Source organism: Amblyomma americanum, chromosome 2 (assembly GCF_052857255.1).
Source record: "Amblyomma americanum isolate KBUSLIRL-KWMA chromosome 2, ASM5285725v1, whole genome shotgun sequence".
In the NCBI taxonomy this organism is placed as follows: Eukaryota; Metazoa; Arthropoda; class Arachnida; order Ixodida; family Ixodidae; genus Amblyomma; species Amblyomma americanum.
In genome coordinates this window covers 13,899,475-13,916,424 of record NC_135498.1, presented here as the reverse complement: position 1 = coordinate 13,916,424, position 16,950 = coordinate 13,899,475, and the positions used below count along the sequence as shown (strand labels likewise).

General features: G+C 49.6%; 1 protein-coding gene across 1 annotated transcript in view; it reads left to right on the top strand.

Moving 5' to 3' along the window:
* The first annotated feature begins 1,883 nt into the window (after nt 1-1,883).
* LOC144119543 (kinesin-like protein KIF12) overlaps nt 1,884-16,950 on the top strand; it is a 43,908-nt gene continuing 28,841 nt past the window's right edge. Inside the window, exon 1 of the mRNA XM_077652126.1 lies at nt 1,884-1,909. Coding sequence (XP_077508252.1) covers nt 1,884-1,909 — 26 coding nt within the window. The remainder of the gene's footprint in view (nt 1,910-16,950) is intronic.

The following is a 16,950-nucleotide window of genomic DNA, read 5'->3' as shown; positions in this document are numbered from 1 at the left end:
TGGAAAAAGTGGGCCAAGTTCGATTCTTAAAATTTCCTGGAACTCCGCAGATCTACTCCTTTCCTGCAAATGTCTGCGTCATTTTTAAGGCACGTATCCTTCGAAGAGAAGGCTGCAGCGGAATATAAGAGTAGTGGGCTTGATAACAACTGCACTCCTCGTCATTGTTCTTGCTGAGACAAAAACTGGCAGCCATCTTTGTCTAGCAGGAAAATGATCATCCCGGTGGCGACGGCCTCGGCTCTTCCATGCTGCCCCTATACGTATGCACAGCCCTGCTTGTCGTTCTTACTGCTTCACTTCTCACCGATGCGCTTTCACCATTGGCTTCGTAGAGCTGCTAGTTGCATGCATTGTTGCTCATTCAGGCCGCTGCTGTTGCTCCGCTCTTGCACATCGCTGCAACGCTGAGCACTTCGCTAGGCCTCGCGCCCTTCGCAGGAATGTTTCATTCCGTGAAGGAAGATTCCCTGAAACTCCGCAAAAGGTTCCTTTTCCACAAAGATTACACTTGACATTCTTTAAAGATGGTAAAATTACCCCCTGGGAACATGCCTGGCTCTTCGGTGCTTGTATCCCGCCGTACGCGATGCCCCTCGGCGCGTCTTCGTTTTCCCAGCCATTGAATTCATGCACGCTTTTCACTCAGTGCGCGACTTGGCGGCATTCTACTCATCTTTTCATTTGCTCCAGTCTCTGTTATTATTCTATTATTATTCTGTTATTATTATGTACAGTGAGCACGCCAATGCGCACACTCAAGCATGAACTATCAGCAAAGGGGTGTGGTCGCTACGGGCAGAGCAGCTCGGTGCAAGTCTTATTTTCCCATCTCCTCACTGACATCCAGGCTGGTCTCGCATCCGCTGACGTATCTCCACTGCTACTGACGTTATCGGCACGTGATCACCACATGCGGCTCCTTTCCTTCGCTCTTCCAACGCCTCGCACTCATTCAAACTGCCGCGATGGAGTGCGGTGCGGTTGGTGCTAGAATAGTTCTAGCCACCCGAGCTGCGCAGTTCACTTAACTACAACGCAATTGAGAAATACCAATAATTCACTTCGCCTCCACGAACGCTTACACTTCTCCACGTCTGCTACACTTTTCCCTCACTAACCCTCGCACTCCTTCGCAGGTGCTAGTAACGGATTGCGTAGTTGTGGTCGGACCGCAAGCTCGGATGTGACACCAGTAAAGAATCTCGAACAGTCTCGCAAACTCTTGTATGGTCGAAGTCCGTGCCTGACCAATAAGCAACAGAACAAAATCATGCATTTCTGGACGTGGCGACCGTTGAACCGCAGTCATCACATAGCGCGCAAGCCGACTATATTTTCAGGATAAAACAATGCATTTTCACTTTTTGTACTATGCCGCAACGAAGTTACAATTCCCGGTAGTCACCGTCCCGTACCTTCCCCCTGCGCCGCCCCCTTTCGAACTGCGCCGACCGGCTCTCGACCCTGGCCAGTGGCCGCTGTGGCAGCCCTACGGTCACGGCTTCGCATTACCCAGAATTGCACTCGAACAAACAGCACAGGATGAGTAAAACACAGTGGGCCGCCTGTGAACGGGCGCACTAAACTGGCGGGCACAAAGTAGTTGGTTGCGTCACACTGCGAGAGATGGCGCAGTAAGTCTTGCACATGGACCACGACGCGAGCGCGTTGCTCCTGGCAACCACAACGCCGCGCCGGCCAAAACAAAGCGGTGTGACCGCGGTTCCTACGGTCGACTGTCCTGCGGACCGAGTAAAAACGTCATGGCGAAGGGCATCTGAGCAAGGTTCAAAAGGGAAGTGAGAAAAACAAAAATCCGCTGCTTCCGGTGGTCCCCTCTACAATCCCTTCGCTACATCGGCAGCGGTTCGCGCCCAGCCATGAGCGACAAGCTCGAGAACAACAGGCAAGTGACCGCTCGCAGCGCCAGCCCTGCCTTTCCTGTACGACGACGTCACTCCCTCGCTCGACCCATATGCATAATGGGCAAACGCACGCACTTATCGCCGGCCAGCTAAACGAAGCGCGCCATGCTAAAATGCCCCCAGACACGCTATAGGCCCCGTGGTGCACTTAGTCGGTGGGCCAGGCGTCCGTCCCGAAGACACGCGATTCGCCGTCGAGCAGGGTTGGCTGTGTACAAGAGCCCAACTCTTTACAGCGCTGGTCGATAAAGACCTCGGTTTCGAGTGAATCAAAACTGGGAATTTCGATGAGAAAGTCATTGCAGGGATTCAATCGAACGCACGGACACCGCATGATGCGTCCGTCTCTCTGTGCGTTGAGTTAATGTGATTGTTCTATCTTAAGTATGTCACTTTATCCATCACGAAATCCATTTACTAAATAATGTCAGTTCCGTCGGGCATGCAAAGCGTATGTCATACGCAGCGGCGTGCAGTGTAAGGTACCCGACACTCCGTCGTCTTTTGAAAGTTAACGGCTCCTGTTTTTCTGGCTTCTCGGCGATCATGGTATATGAGAGTGAAAGCGCCAGTGAGTGCTGCACTGCTGGAGTTAGCATTAATCCTGTTATCGAGTTACAGCAAGCAGGTGTCGTGCGTGACCCACATAGTTAATATATGGCGTGACCTTGGTGTATGAGGCAGGCCAGTGGAAAATCACTTGGATTTCCGTGGGGGTCATGGCTCACGACATATGGCTTCTGGTCTGCAGACACTTTTGCTGAACCTTTAGGTGTAGGGCGTGGGCAAATCGGTTTCGGGCTAGTTAGGTCCGAATACAGACCGAAGTTTGTGCTCCACTGCATGTAGAGGTAGTAGCAGCGCTCTGACCAGAAACGCTGGCAGCTCGATGCGTATTTAAATCGCTGTGGTAAGGAGAATAGTGCTCAGTAGAGGAGCAGCGAATATGATGGACCACACAGGTAGGCAGCGGTTGCAGTGTGGGCCAGAAACTTAGACCAATACCTGAACTGCGGTGTCTGAGACCGTGTGCTTACTACTGAAAAAAGCGCTAATTTCTCCTCTCATTCGAATGATTACGCAGGGGGAGCCACTGTGCTTCCTGAGGCTGATGCTACTGGCGATGCGGCTGTGCCCCCTACTATGAGCATGGCCATGACATTAACTGGACAAAGGCATAGTATAAAGGGGAGGGGAAGAGAAAACAAAAGAAAAGCGAATAAAAATAACGATATAAAAGGAAAAGATGCCTCTAACCAATGAAACTCAGTGGTCGTCCAAGTCTGAAAACAAATGCTTCAAGAGATTTCTTGACGCCGGGTCCGCTACCGGTCCTCAAGGCGGAACTTGGATGCCTCTAATGCATTTGGCTGGGTCTCCGACCTACATGGCGTCCGTCCGTTACGAATGGACTAGCCAACACATCATCGTAATCGTCGTCGTCGTCATAAATTAGCCTCGTCTGGAGAGGCTGCCGTCCACTGCCGCAAGATATGAAAGCAGAGGTTCCAGATTGTCCAGGACCTGCATGCATCCAGGAGCTAGCGGGTCGGGTCCAGTCGTTGTCCGCTCTCCGTTTCACAATTCGTTGGCACTGGAGGATAAGCCATGAATGCAAGGAGATGTCTTCCACAAGTTTGCTGACCTCAAGCGTTAGTTGGTCAATTACACAAGTCTAGGAGCAATTGCTCGTAGCTTCGGCTCCAGTGCCACGAAATATGAGGCGCGCTATTGCCACGCATGTGAACCACAGGGGACTGGACCTGAAAAATCCCAGTCAGTGAAAGATGCCAATACGGTCTAATACGCAGACAAAACACAGTGGTACAAGATAATAAAAATTTGTAAAGCTTGTCGGCTTAGTGCCTTAATAAGTGAAAGCACTTATATAGCTTTGGTTTAGCTATTTAGACCTCATCAGCCTTGAGAAAGCCTAGCAGGGCTCATGCTAACCAGCGAAATCTGATAAAGCCACCTGTCGCCCCCTTCTCTCTCTCTCTTCCCTAGCTCTCGCACGTGGAGAGGGGAATTGACCTCTCTTCAATTTGGCACCTGCCATGGTTGGCAGGCGGTGATTTAATTTAGGATAATTTAATTAACTCCAGTTCAATTTAGTTGAACTAATTAAGGGAATAAAGGGATTCACTAAGTAATAAAGATCTTACGGCTGACGCTGCAGATTCCATGGTACAATACAAGGCTATATGGCTAAACCAAAGCTATAACAGTTTTCGCTGTAAAAAAATTAGAATTCTAACACTGCCATATGACTGAAATCATCGGCAGATTCTTTGGGCAGGAATCTTTCTTTTTCCACACCACCTTGAAATTCCGTACGTAGTTAACGCAACGGCGGCCAATATTTTCTACAGCCCACGGTAGCAGTACCACCACCAGTACTCAGTACCAAGATTCAAGGTTCGAAACTTGACCCGCTGTGGCCGTTGCGTGATTGCCACGACACTGAACACAGCCACCGCCAGAATGGTGTTTTGTCGATTCCTCTTTCAACAGAATATTGTTCATATAGACTTTGAAATCTCCCGTAGATCCTGGATCAGCGAGGAAGCGGTGTTTCTTGTCACTGCGGCAGCCTCCGCCATCGCATTGTTCAGCCCCGATAGGGACCCCGTCAGCAAGCACAGAGGGGTCGCTACCTTCCGATCTGAACAGACGTGGACAAAGATGATGTTCCCCTTATCCTATTCGTCCGCGGGAGCAGAATCCGTCACCCTATGCATGCGCCATTTCACCAGAATCCGACACGAACAACAATCAATCGAAGCCCAAGTTTCGCGAATTTCTTGTATTTCTAGTCAGAACACCTTACTGCGCCTGATGACGCAATTTCTGCCGCTCTGCCATTCTAGGAACTTACATCAGCGAGAGAGTTGTCGGACAAACTCCTTGGTCGGGAACTTCATTCGATCAGCGCTGGTAGGCCTCCTTGCTTGCCTCGCGCCCTCAGGAGGCTGCTTTCCCTGCCACAGAGAACATCGCTGTGTGGTGGAAAGGGATGAAAGGAGCAGAGAGGAAAGAGCTTACGCTAAGCCGTGCATATAGGTGGGTCCAACTCATCTGTGCTAAGGTAAACACTCGAAGCACTCGCGCGCTGTAGACATCCGTGTAGCGGCATTTTTTGCAGGGTGGTGCCTATTCCAGGCGGTGACATAGATGTCACGTTCTTCGTGGTAATTGTAGAGGTACACATATCGCGGTTGTCGCTTTTTCCATGCAAATTGTTCTGTATTAAACGTGAACACCTCAACTGCGCCACAAGAGAAGGGAGGAAGGTTGAAATAAAATATGGAAGAGAGAAAGAGATACCGAAGTGAAGGGCTCCGGAATAATTTCGACCACCTGGGGATCTTTAACGTGCATTGACATTGCACAGCACACAGGCGCCTTTGTGTTTAGCCTCTATCGAAACATGGCCGCCACGGCCGGGTTCGAACCCGTGTACTGCGGCTCAGTATAGTCGAGCGCCCTCACAACCGAGCCACCGCGGCGGTCGCCAACAAGCATTGTTGTGGGCCGTTTCTAGTTTTTCTAGTTTTTCATTGATACTCTGTTTTAATTAATAAGTTTCACCATGGCGCTACCGTGTACCGCTACCGCGATTCGCCAAGTGCGTATACGCGGATGATCCAAGCTGGCCTGCACCTGACCCGCCGGCGCCTTATGCGCATGCGCGTTGGCAGCGCGCTAAGTGGTCACTGCAAACGGTGTACGTTTTACAACTATCTCATAACAGGGCTCCGGATGAACCGCAACGCGGAGGTACCACTAAAGCGCCACCGCGTAGTGGCGCCGTGCCGTCCACGACGGGACAGTGAGAAGGACCGGCCTATTCGGTAGCGCGTGGCGGCGTGTCGCGACCTCCGCTGCGTCCCAACGTGCACCGGCGAATCAATGTGGCCGGCGAAGGTCGCGTCTCCCCTTTTTGCACGAACGCCGTGAGGGGGCACCCGCACCGGTGTAGGCCCACTGCGGGCCGCATTAATTTGCCATCGACCAGCTTCGGCAGCTGTGCGCAGATCGTTCCCCCCTTTTCCCTTCTGGTCGATGCCAGCGACCGGACGCACCGCGAAACCCCACTCGGCTAATGCGTCCCGGGGTCCACTCTGCTGAAAGTGTGCGTGTTTGTCCCTTCGATCCACAGGTGCACGGCGGGCGTTTACAGCACGGGCCACGCGCGCATACATCCCCGCGATCCGACGTGTTTGCTTAGGGCCGGGGCCATGATAGGCCAGCTTCTTCGGCGGCTCGTGTGACCGGCGTCTGCGGTTGGAAGGGCGACGGATGATTTCTGTGCTCGCGATTCGTGAATGGCTGCGACGCGGTATACACACTCCGAATGGGCGTCGGTCGCACCGATCTGGGACAGGGTGCACCGTTGTTTTCGCCGCGGCCGCCCTTTGCTCGAAGTGTAGAGGCGAATGCTGAGATCTCATGGTCAGCAATCGCCGTGTCACCTCAGAGTCAGGGTAGCGGCTAAAACACACAATGACGCCTGCAATTACCCGAAGCCGGCCTCTCTTTCGAGACTCGATCATTTGGAGCGTCTTGAATGTCCTGTGCCCGTTTTTTTTTTTTTTTTCCCGGCGTCAAAGCGAACATACGTCCCGTGATAAGTGTCGGCCCTTCACTATGGCGAACGAGAATATCCGCCTCTTATTGTAGCATTGGTCTGTTGCGTGAACACAGGACATCATCATCGGTCTCTTGTGGACGGGATACATTTTGCAAAAAAGTTCCCATACACACATAATTAATCGTTTTATACGCTTACAGGCAGTAATCAATGCATATTTAAAAACACTGAGTATCTGCTTCAATACTTAATGTTTTTCTCCCATTTGGAGCTCTTCCTGAACGAAACAGCTTTGCAGCCTTGAACGCATCCGCATTCACCTGTAGTGAGAACAAACTATGGACGCCAAATGGTAACATTTCAACTTCCCTCACTTCTGAATAGATTAATCGCTGCAAATATTGATATAGAAAACATTAGCAGCTCTGACCTCCCCGACTACTTTATTTTTAATGCCACATTTTCCTAGTATTCATACTTCGAACGTTTTTTGCTTTTATTGTTATTGCTTTAACCCTTATTGATTTTATACACACATTGGTGATTGTGTATTTTTTTTCACTGGAGTGCCGTCGCATGCCACTGCCCACTTGCTGTACGGGGGTGGGGACCTTGTCAAGCGTTAACCGCTTTTATCCCCATCCCCTCCAACACTGCATGGTGATGGAAATAAACTATTATTATTATTATTATTATTATTATTATTATTATTATTATTATTATTATTATTATTATTATTATTATTATTATTATTATTATTATTATTAGCCGCATTACCATCTAAGTTCCCATGTATGACCTGTCTTACAGCGCCAGCTGTTAATGCGAAGGTTTCAGGGCAAATCATGTTTGTCGTCGTCGCCGCCAAACAGCGTGCGTGCAGCCGAGCGGGGCAGGAGGGTGGGCAACACGAGAGAAGAGAACCCCCATGGGCTGCGTTTTCTGTGCATCATCATTATCGAATGCCAGCTGCCGCTGGTATTCTGCATGACAAGCTGTATAATTACCGTTAATTTTTTTCTCGCGCCTTTTCTTTCTATTCCGCTCCCGTACCGTATTTGGTTCCACTGCACAACTACTTAAGCCGGGAAGAGCTATATACGTGTGTCGGATGTTGGAGCAGTGCGCAAGGGTGGTATGACATGTACCGAGAGCACATGACGAGCCATTTTTTTTTTTTTTGACAAGACAGTAATCAAGAACTTAAAAACACCAGCGACGCTTTATGGAACTTTTCCTGACGAACTAGAGACAACTCGGCACTCGGGGCGTTGAATTCTGCGTGAAATCGCAGACTTTCAGTAACTGCAAGACAAAAATATGTAAAGCTGTACTGACTGCAGCAGTAGTCCGTGTGGCCAATCATTATTCCTTGGGAGGACAAAGTATATGGCTGACTGTCCCTTTGCTGTTAGTCTCTAAGGAAGCAATGGCTGCTTTTTCAAAAACGTGCGCCGGTGAAAACGCAAACATTTTCTGAAGTACTAACTAACTCCTGCTGCACGTTGAAGAGGTACACTAAGGATACTATCATGCATTTTTTTTCGCAGTAAAAATCTAAAAAATCGATTCCATGGACCTTTCTCTGTGTGTCCATGTTTCTCCGACAGCAAAAGACGCCTTTATTGCCCAGCAAAGTATATTTATAAATTTCCCGACAAAGGATTCAAACTTGCAACCTCCACGTGATCGCCAGGTGACTTTGCGATCGCCGTTTTGAACTTACTGCTAGCCTCTGGGATCTGCGCAAGAAAAGGACTCCTTGCGTTTTGAAGTGCATGACTTGTGTAGCCTATAGTCTCTGGAATCTACGCAAGAAAAACTACGCCGATGCAGAGAATTCACTAGTGAAATCGGCAGGCGGTGGCGTCACCTGCATTTCACTTTTTGACCTTTTCTAGTATATAAAAGCACTTTTCAGTGAATGTAGTGTCTTTATTTTGCCATTAAAATGCGGTACTGTGTCCTTAGAGGCCAACTTCAATTTACCCTCAGTGTCCCTTTAACTCCCTTCTGGATTGAGTGTACGTGGCGCCATCTCTGGCGATCAACAGAAACTACTGCAGTAGGAGTTTACGGTGTTTCTGCAGCGCGAACGCACGGGACGACAGAGGGGCTAATGCACTCATATCCCCTGATTTCTTTGCGTCGAACTGTGAGCGTTTGCGCTTCGAAACAGTGGAACAGAGAGACGAAAGCAGGCTTTAAAAATCCTTTTTGTGCGCACTCATCCGGCCTAGCCATGGTAGCCTTCAAGCCATGTCAGTGCGTTGAATTTTGCTCGTCAAGGGATCGGGAAATATAAAACAAAACAAAAGAAAAGAGCCCAGTGTATCGGGTTGTTCAAATAAGAAAGGGACCGAAAGACCATGGCACGCGATGCTCAGCTCGATGCCAGATTCCAAGCAAATATTGAAATCGAAAGGAGGCGCGCTTTGAAAGCCCCACTGACCGGCAGTCATACGTTCATCAAGTAACGAAATGGCTGACTTTGCGCACAAAATACAAAGCGCGGTGGCTACGAGATGAATTGTTCCGATATAAGATGACTTCTGCAAATTTAATGCGGGTTTTGGGCAACATTCGGCTAAAACACTGCTTGTGCTTTTCGTGCGGCCTCCAAGCACAGGGGCGCGTTCGAGTGCATTTGAGTGCGCGTGAGATTGGTTTATTTCGTCAATCAATCAATCAATCAATCAATCAATCAATCAATCAGTCAATCAATCAATCAATCAATCTCACGTACGCTCAAATGCACTGGCATTCGCTGATGGAGTGACCTCTTATACGTCCTCAAGAGCAATAACGCGCGCTGATTGACTCCTCATGCACACTCAGACGCAATCACGCGCGCTTACAGATTGATTGATTGATTGATTGATTGATTGGTGGGTTGGCTGGTTGATTTATTTAACAAATCAATTAATAGTTAACAGAGTTCATAGATAATAGAATGAGTTAATAGATGTTAATATATATTTTTAGTGCCAGAGCAACACGGCTATGAAGGATGCCGTGGCGGAGTTCTTCGAATAATTTTAGACACTTCGAATCATTTGATGTGCACTAGAATCACAGTGCAGGCGCTTAATTGGATTTCGCCTAGATTTCAATGCATTCACTGCTGCCGGGATTGAACCTGCGACCTTGGGTATCATTAGCAGCTAGAAAGGAGGCCATTTTGAGCTTCCGGGTGATAGTGGCAGAGAAACAATAAGCAAAAAAAAAACATTAACAAGCTGGTTTTATATACACACCATCTTTCGTCTGGCGGCAGTCGCGGCGCCCCAAGGCACGTTCGAGAATCGACGCGCTCCGCGCGATGTCGCTGCGCTGACGACAGCGCTCGACAGATGGCGTGGCATGTCACGGTAGCACCTCCGTGCGTGGCGGCGAGCGCGCGTTTCGACGAGTCGATGGCGTGCCGCTCGTGTGGAGTGCCGCAGCGATGCAGACGGCCGCGTGAGTACACACTGTCGTCGCACCATGTGCACCCGCGACTGCCACCCCCCTGGTCACGTGATAATCACGCCTGGCACACTCCGCGTCTGGTCAAACAGGGCAGGACGTGGCCACCTCAGTCCCGCTCACCACCCGAACAGTGTCCGCCCGACACTTGCACTGAACGCGTGCACATACCTTGTCGCGACGACAGCGGGCTGTACGCGATAGTGATCTGCCAGTGACACAATAGTAATAGTAGACTGTGAGGAAAGGGAAGAGCAGTAGTTGTCTTTGTCGATCTCGACACCCGAACCATGCTGTCGAAGAAGAAAAGAGTTGAAAAGAGGTAGAGAGATAGTGCGCTCCTTAATGGAGGTCTCTTGACGAATTGCCGTTATCTTGGATTACTTAGCGTGCGCTGAGATTGCACAGCAGATGGACATTTTTGCATTTCGCCTTCATCGAATTAGGGCCATCACGGCCGGGTTCGAACCCGGGACCTCCTGCACAATAGCTAAACGACATAACCATCGTGCCACGCACCGCTGGTCGTGCGCGAATGACTGCCGCCTAACACTTTGCGGAGCTGGACAAGATGGTGAACCTGTTCTGTTGAAGACAAGCGGCGGGCAGGGTTCCAACTCCCGCTATTCCATTCTCTGCGGGTCTGGAACACAGACGGTGCACATCTGGGCTGAGCAGAGCAGGCAAAGCGATCATGGTGAACGATGCCTCCTTGGGCAATCAAATCTGCTACGTGGCGTGCACATACCTCTAATGCCCGCCGACCTCACAGCACAAGAGCAGAATGCGCTGATACATGAGGACATTTCCCATGTACAACATCGTAGCGTGCGCGAGGTTCCCGGTTAACTACCGCTCGAGATGCGACCACCAGTTGCGCCTTGCGCGTTCCTCTAGCTCTCAGAGGAGCGGATGCGCTCTAGTAAGTCACCTTGCTCGTGACGAGCGTGCAACTGAAATGTCGGCCAACAGTGATGAAGTAGAGGCACCGAAAGTCTGCGTACAATGCTACGTTCATGTGTTGGCCACAAACTGAAGATGAATAAGCAGTGCTATAGTACGTCAAAGATTCCGTCCCGCTGAAACTACGAGAAGCCTGTTCTGGCCTTGAAAGAGTAAACGAAAGGAATAAAATAAAATGCGATAGCAGCGGGAGTTATAACATTTTTATAAAGTGCTTATAACGTCCATATGAGCATTGCGAGCATATTTCGCGCACTTTTTTTTTTTCATTTGCACCGTGGATGTGTTCCCTGAGAATTCTTGAAGCGGCGCTGTGCACAGCGCCTCATTTTGAGCGCCAAAAACAAGGAGATCTGGAGTAGGCGATGTTAGGTCCCTTGCACAGTGAGTGAGAAATGACTAGAAGCAGAGAATTTTGCCACGTGAGAATGAGTTTGTCTAATATGACCCACTTCTCGCTACATGCAGCGTGTTGGCGATTCAGAATCCTCGGGGCTCTAGAATGGGGATAGTGAGTGTTGTAACGACCGCAAATCATACACGTCGACTTGGAGGTGTTTCCATTGAAGTTGTGATGTAATAAACGGCGCAGCTGTTCGCTGACAAGCGTGAGTCTTCACTGAGGGGCCCCGCTTGTCCCATGCTCTGCGCAACTGGTGTGCTTTCAACAGCCAGTGCGGTTATCCGTTCAAAGGTGGTCGAGGTGTCCTTGCGACACTGGCACAAAAACGCAGCTGCTCCGCCTCTAATGAAGACCGCATCGCCTTTGGTGTGGCTTAGCACTGTTGCCTTCCCGGATACAGCGGTTTCGTTCGACCTCTGTGAAGTTGTTTTTGCGTCATGTAAGGGCCGAAAGATGATCGAACGTTCCCGGTGCAGCCTTCGCTGGGTCGTCGGCTCTGAGAGCAAACACGTTGCTAATGGTTTTTTGGTGGCCAGGCAACCATATCGGCTGCTGTGCAGGAGGAACCGTTTTTTCGATTATTTTTTAAGTGAAGCTACATGTAATGGCCTTGAACAGGGCTCCATTGTCGAGATTCCTGACGACCGCTTATCTCTACGCTGAGACAAGAACATTAACAGCGAGCTTGTCTTGGAGGGTGATCCGGATGAACGGTAAGCTTCAGGGTCGCTTGAACACAGGTGCCCTCGCAGTGTTGTTCACGGCTTATCCTTGCCGGTTTCGAGGCAGTGGCTTTCATATGTGCATGGTAAATGTGTCTGACGAGTCTGTTTTGCGTTTGTTGGTAAAGGGTTGTCCACATACGTTGGCGTCAGTCACGGCTTTATTTATTTATTTATTATTGCTGCTATAGCAGTACCAGTGGCACTCGGCGAAAAAGCCGGTGTCGTCGTGTGATGCCTCGGCAAGCGAAGCCTTCAACCTCCCTCCCCAAGAGAGCGAAAACTTAGCAACAGGAGTGATTTAAACATCTTTCATCCCAAATCAGCGCTTGCGATGGGTTCAGGTCGATTTTGATCCCGTAAGGCTGTTTACCGTCCACCTGAATCTCAGAACGCGAGCACCTTTGTGCGTCAAACACATGTAAACCTTCCAAGCGGGATATAGAGAAATGCTTCTCTCTCCTTTTGTGATCAACAGTTTGTGATCTTCATTTATAATGTGCAATTTGTGATCTGCGATTTAGATCGGTCTGAGAATGCGTAAGCACTTAGTGGGAGGAGGTATATAGCCAAGGTTAGTACTCTAAGCACAGATTAGAGGTCTAAAATGTGTTTAGAGGGTTTCCTCTGAATACAGTGACAGGGTAATACACCCGTGTCAACGTTATAAACAAGTGAAATGGCATACGTTGTTACCGCTACGAGTTGATCAAATCTGCCCCCACCCTATACCATCTGCTAGCCGCCCTGCATGGTTAGCTGAGCTGGTTAGGCAGCTGCCCGGACAGGCGGTGGTCCCAGGTTCGATCCCCGGATTAGGATGAATTTTTATTCAGTTGCAAAGCCTCTGAGAAAACTGTGAGAAATCTCCGATCATTTGGATTGTAATGAGTAAATTACTCTCTAATTGTGTAGTCAGGGTAGCGGTACAGACGTCGCTGTACTTCTTTGCGAGGTGAGAGGAAGCACATCTGAGGATCACTTTACTCGCCGGACTGTCGTGCCTCCACATCTCAGCGTGCTGAAGAATGTCAACACCAACCCTGCATTTCGCCACTGCAGTGAAGATTGGCGCGTTTTCTCAAGGAAAATAAAAACCCCGTCGGCCCTATTGAAATACGATTGGGTTTACTAGTGAGCCGCGCCCCTCCGTCGTTCATTTGGGCGCCATCAAGGAAAAACTGGCTGTAAATTGTCCATCTGCTATGCAAATGAGGCTCAATTTTTGTTGTACGCACAGGTTCGATCGCAGTGCTCTGGCTCATTGTCTTCCTTAGCGAAACAGGTGCCGTTGAAACCGGTGCCTTTGGTAGATCTGTTTGTCTTTGTGGGGACCCGATATTCATCAGCGTGTCGTAAAACCTATGTCACGAATATTCCAGGGTGCTAATTTGCAAACCCACGCATTTCGGTAGAAAACGTGTCACTGCGGAATAGACGGAGTGGATGGTCTTGCGGTAGTTTTTAAGCGTTGTGTCTCTGTAGTGCGTCATTTATTTTTTTCCCTTCTACTTGGTCAAGGTGGGCAGGTTTCTATATCTATGTTTCAGAGAGATTCTTTTTGCAAGTTTGAGATCATATCCATGACACTGTATATGCTGAAGAGGCCAACAGGTGAATTATGTGTTGTGTATAAAACTACAATGTTTGCGCGAAGATGCTCAGGGCGTGGCCAGAGGTTGGTGCGATGAGAACGTATATTCGCGAAAAGCGGTTGCACATAGGTCTCTCTAAGTATATCATTGCATCTTGTTTGCACGATGCTTCAAGTTGGTTCTCTAGAACACGAGTGTGGGCTTTTTTCTCAGTCATAGTAAAACAAGACGAAAGATCAAAGGACGCGCAACCGGCTCTAATACGACGCTCTCGTTTTTAATTGTATTGGGGTTTTGGGGCGGTATATTTTTCTTTTGGGGGATTTGAAAGTAAGCGTTGTCGACCTACAAAGGCACTGCGACTAGGAACAAGAACAGAGAAGGAAGACAAGGACAAGCGCTTGTCTTCCTTCTCTGTTCTTGTTCCTAGTCGCAGCGCTGGTGAAATTGTGAATATGTACCAACTAGCTCAAACCACCATTTTGCTACAAAGGCACTACCTTCACTTCACCAAAAATTTGTGGGCAAAGCAATATTCGGCTGCCAGAAACAGGGGTACCCATTCGAGCGAATGTGGAGCGAGCCATACCCGATGAAGAAGACGCGGCACCTGGGTCCTGTTGCGCGCGGATATCCTGGTCCCACAACATGAAATGATCACGGCCCTGACAAAGTCCTCTTTTTCTGGAATGACACTGCCGCGAATGTGTTGCACACCACCAAAGAAGCCGTCGCTACTACAACGCGACGCTGCTCGCACGTATACGGAGTATATGACACCCCAGCTTCCGTCATGTTCACGGATTTTGCGATGCGGCCAGCACTGCACTGCAGCTCATCTAAAGAACTTGGCAGCTCGTAATTTTTTCTAAATCACCATCGTCACCAAATGATGACCTCGCAGGAAAGACGCTATACAGGACTTTCTGTCGGGGATTGCTGGGACTTGCTACATCGCATTTGAACGTTTCCACCCTTACGCGTATATGGAATGTCGCGAGTTCTATGGTCTTTCTACCAGGAAAGAAGAAGCCAGATGTAGGTACTGCCAGCTTCAAATAAAATGTGAACAGCGGAGCGTGTGGCCAAATAACCTTTCAAAGCCACCTGTCTGTCGCCATCAGGCTGGCGCGTTCATCCGGTTTGCGACAGCTTTGCCACAACTGGAGCGCCGCATTCGTACTTTCCACCGATCTCGTCAACTTGAACATCGCGGCATCGCTGGCGTGGACCACGGCCGTGGACTGCGTGGGTTAAGCGAGCGCTCTTAGCTCGCCGGTCTGCAACCCTTTCATTTTGCTTCCATCATCTACGCGTTATCAGCGTCTGACTGAGCTATGAACAAATAAAGGTCGACCGGTTGCGTGAATTAAGAAAAAAAAACGAAAGGCTATTTTCGTATCGCAATACTCGATATCATGGCCATTGGATTAAAGAAATCTTACCTCATATATGGCAGGGTGAACATGCGCATATGGCAGGAAAGGCACGCCTGGTGTCGGCTTTCCAGATTCGCTGACGCTGGTCCCAAGGAGTTGAAGAGGTTGACTCGTTAGGGAACATCACGCAACGCCAGTCCTCCGTAGTTCATGATGCACGGCATTGTGCAGACAAAAGCCTTGCTTTCCTATTTGCTTCTGATACCGCTGGCTTCTGCTACGGTACATGGCTTCGTAAAGCAGCCTCGTGTAGACGACCTCTAATGGTTGACGTGCTGCCACACAACTATAAACTGTTATTTACCTCTCGATATGTGGGTGTGTCTGCTGCAGCGGCCACAGTAAGTAGGGCCTGATCGTCGCCGGAAACCCGCTCTCTGTGCACACAAAGAAAGTTTCCGAGCCGTCCGTCACCACAGAATGCCTGGAAAATTCTTGTAAAATGTAGTGGACCCGTTTCTTTGCTATGGCGCGTTGCTGCACACCGTGAAGGTTAAGAGAAGCGATTCACGCTCTCTTTTCGGGCCGCACGCTGACGCATGAATGTTCAATTACAGGGTATTCGAGGTTTCCAGGTGGCGATAAAGTTGTGCTCACTACCAGAAACAAGTGATTCAGGAGAAGTCGCGTTGGGCACCGACCGCAACCCGCTCGGCCTTTTTCACGGCTCGCATATCGTAGCCAGACGCTGATAACACGACGATGATGGAAGCATAATCAAAGCGCTGCAGGCCAGGGAGATCGCTCACTTCACCTACGCGGACCACGGCCGGTGCCGCCAGCCAAACCGCCCCGAACAAGTTGAGGTTGGTGGAAAGTGTGAACGTGGTGCTCCAGTGGCAAAGAACAGGTAATGAACGTCAAAGAAAACAAGAGCAAAACTATCGCAAACCGGATGACCGCTCCTGTCCCTGATTACGACAGGCAGACGAAGTAAACTGGACCTTTGGCCACGCGCTGCGCTGTTCGCATTTCATTTGACGCCGATAGCACGGTCTTGGTCAAAAGTCCTAATGTCAAAGGCTTTTCGCTTCGGCCGCATAACAGAGCCATTACGGCGCTATTAAAGACCGAATGACCTTGAAATGCTAGCAGAAGGTTTCTTCTTGCGGTAGAGAAGCTTCCTGCTTTACTTGTGTTTTGAATGATCCGCTATACACGAAGCATTCTAGGAACATTCATTTCGCTGCAGCTGAACGTTGTGGCCTTACGACTTTTGACCAAGACTGTACATACACAATCACGTCCAACTTTTCTGCTCAGTATTGCTTGCGAGCATCGCCAACGCGCCTGCCTTTCGATGTGCATACGAGCGACGTGCCGAACGTCAATGCCAAGGATCGATTCTGCTGACACCCTCTCCCGCAGTGACGTAATCGCACGCTATCGAAACCTGTCGATTAGGCAAGCGTAGTTGCTGGCCGAGCTTTTGCAACTTACCACGATTTCCAGCTGGTTCGTCTTTGGGTACGCCGAGTGCGTTGCTCTGCTGCTACGTTCTACCACGTGCCGCACCTGCACCAGCCGTCGTATCTATGGTATCGCACTAGCTTTGGAGGCCAGTGTCCCTCTAGTATCACCATTTGTCGCACTCTGCGCTAAGATCCCGATCGCTTCACGTTTCCTCTGGTCCTCTATATTGACATCTACTTCCGGTGGCAATCTCGGGCTCGCTTCAGATGCCATCAAGCTAACGTTTACCGGCGTATGCCCGAGTGCCTTCGGTGCACGTTTCTGTCCCCGCAGGCTCGCTTGTGATTTCCACGTTGACCTTGTTGCTCCGCTTTCTTGAGCTGATTGGAAGAGAAAGAAAGCTTTATTGAACCACCCATGTCCGG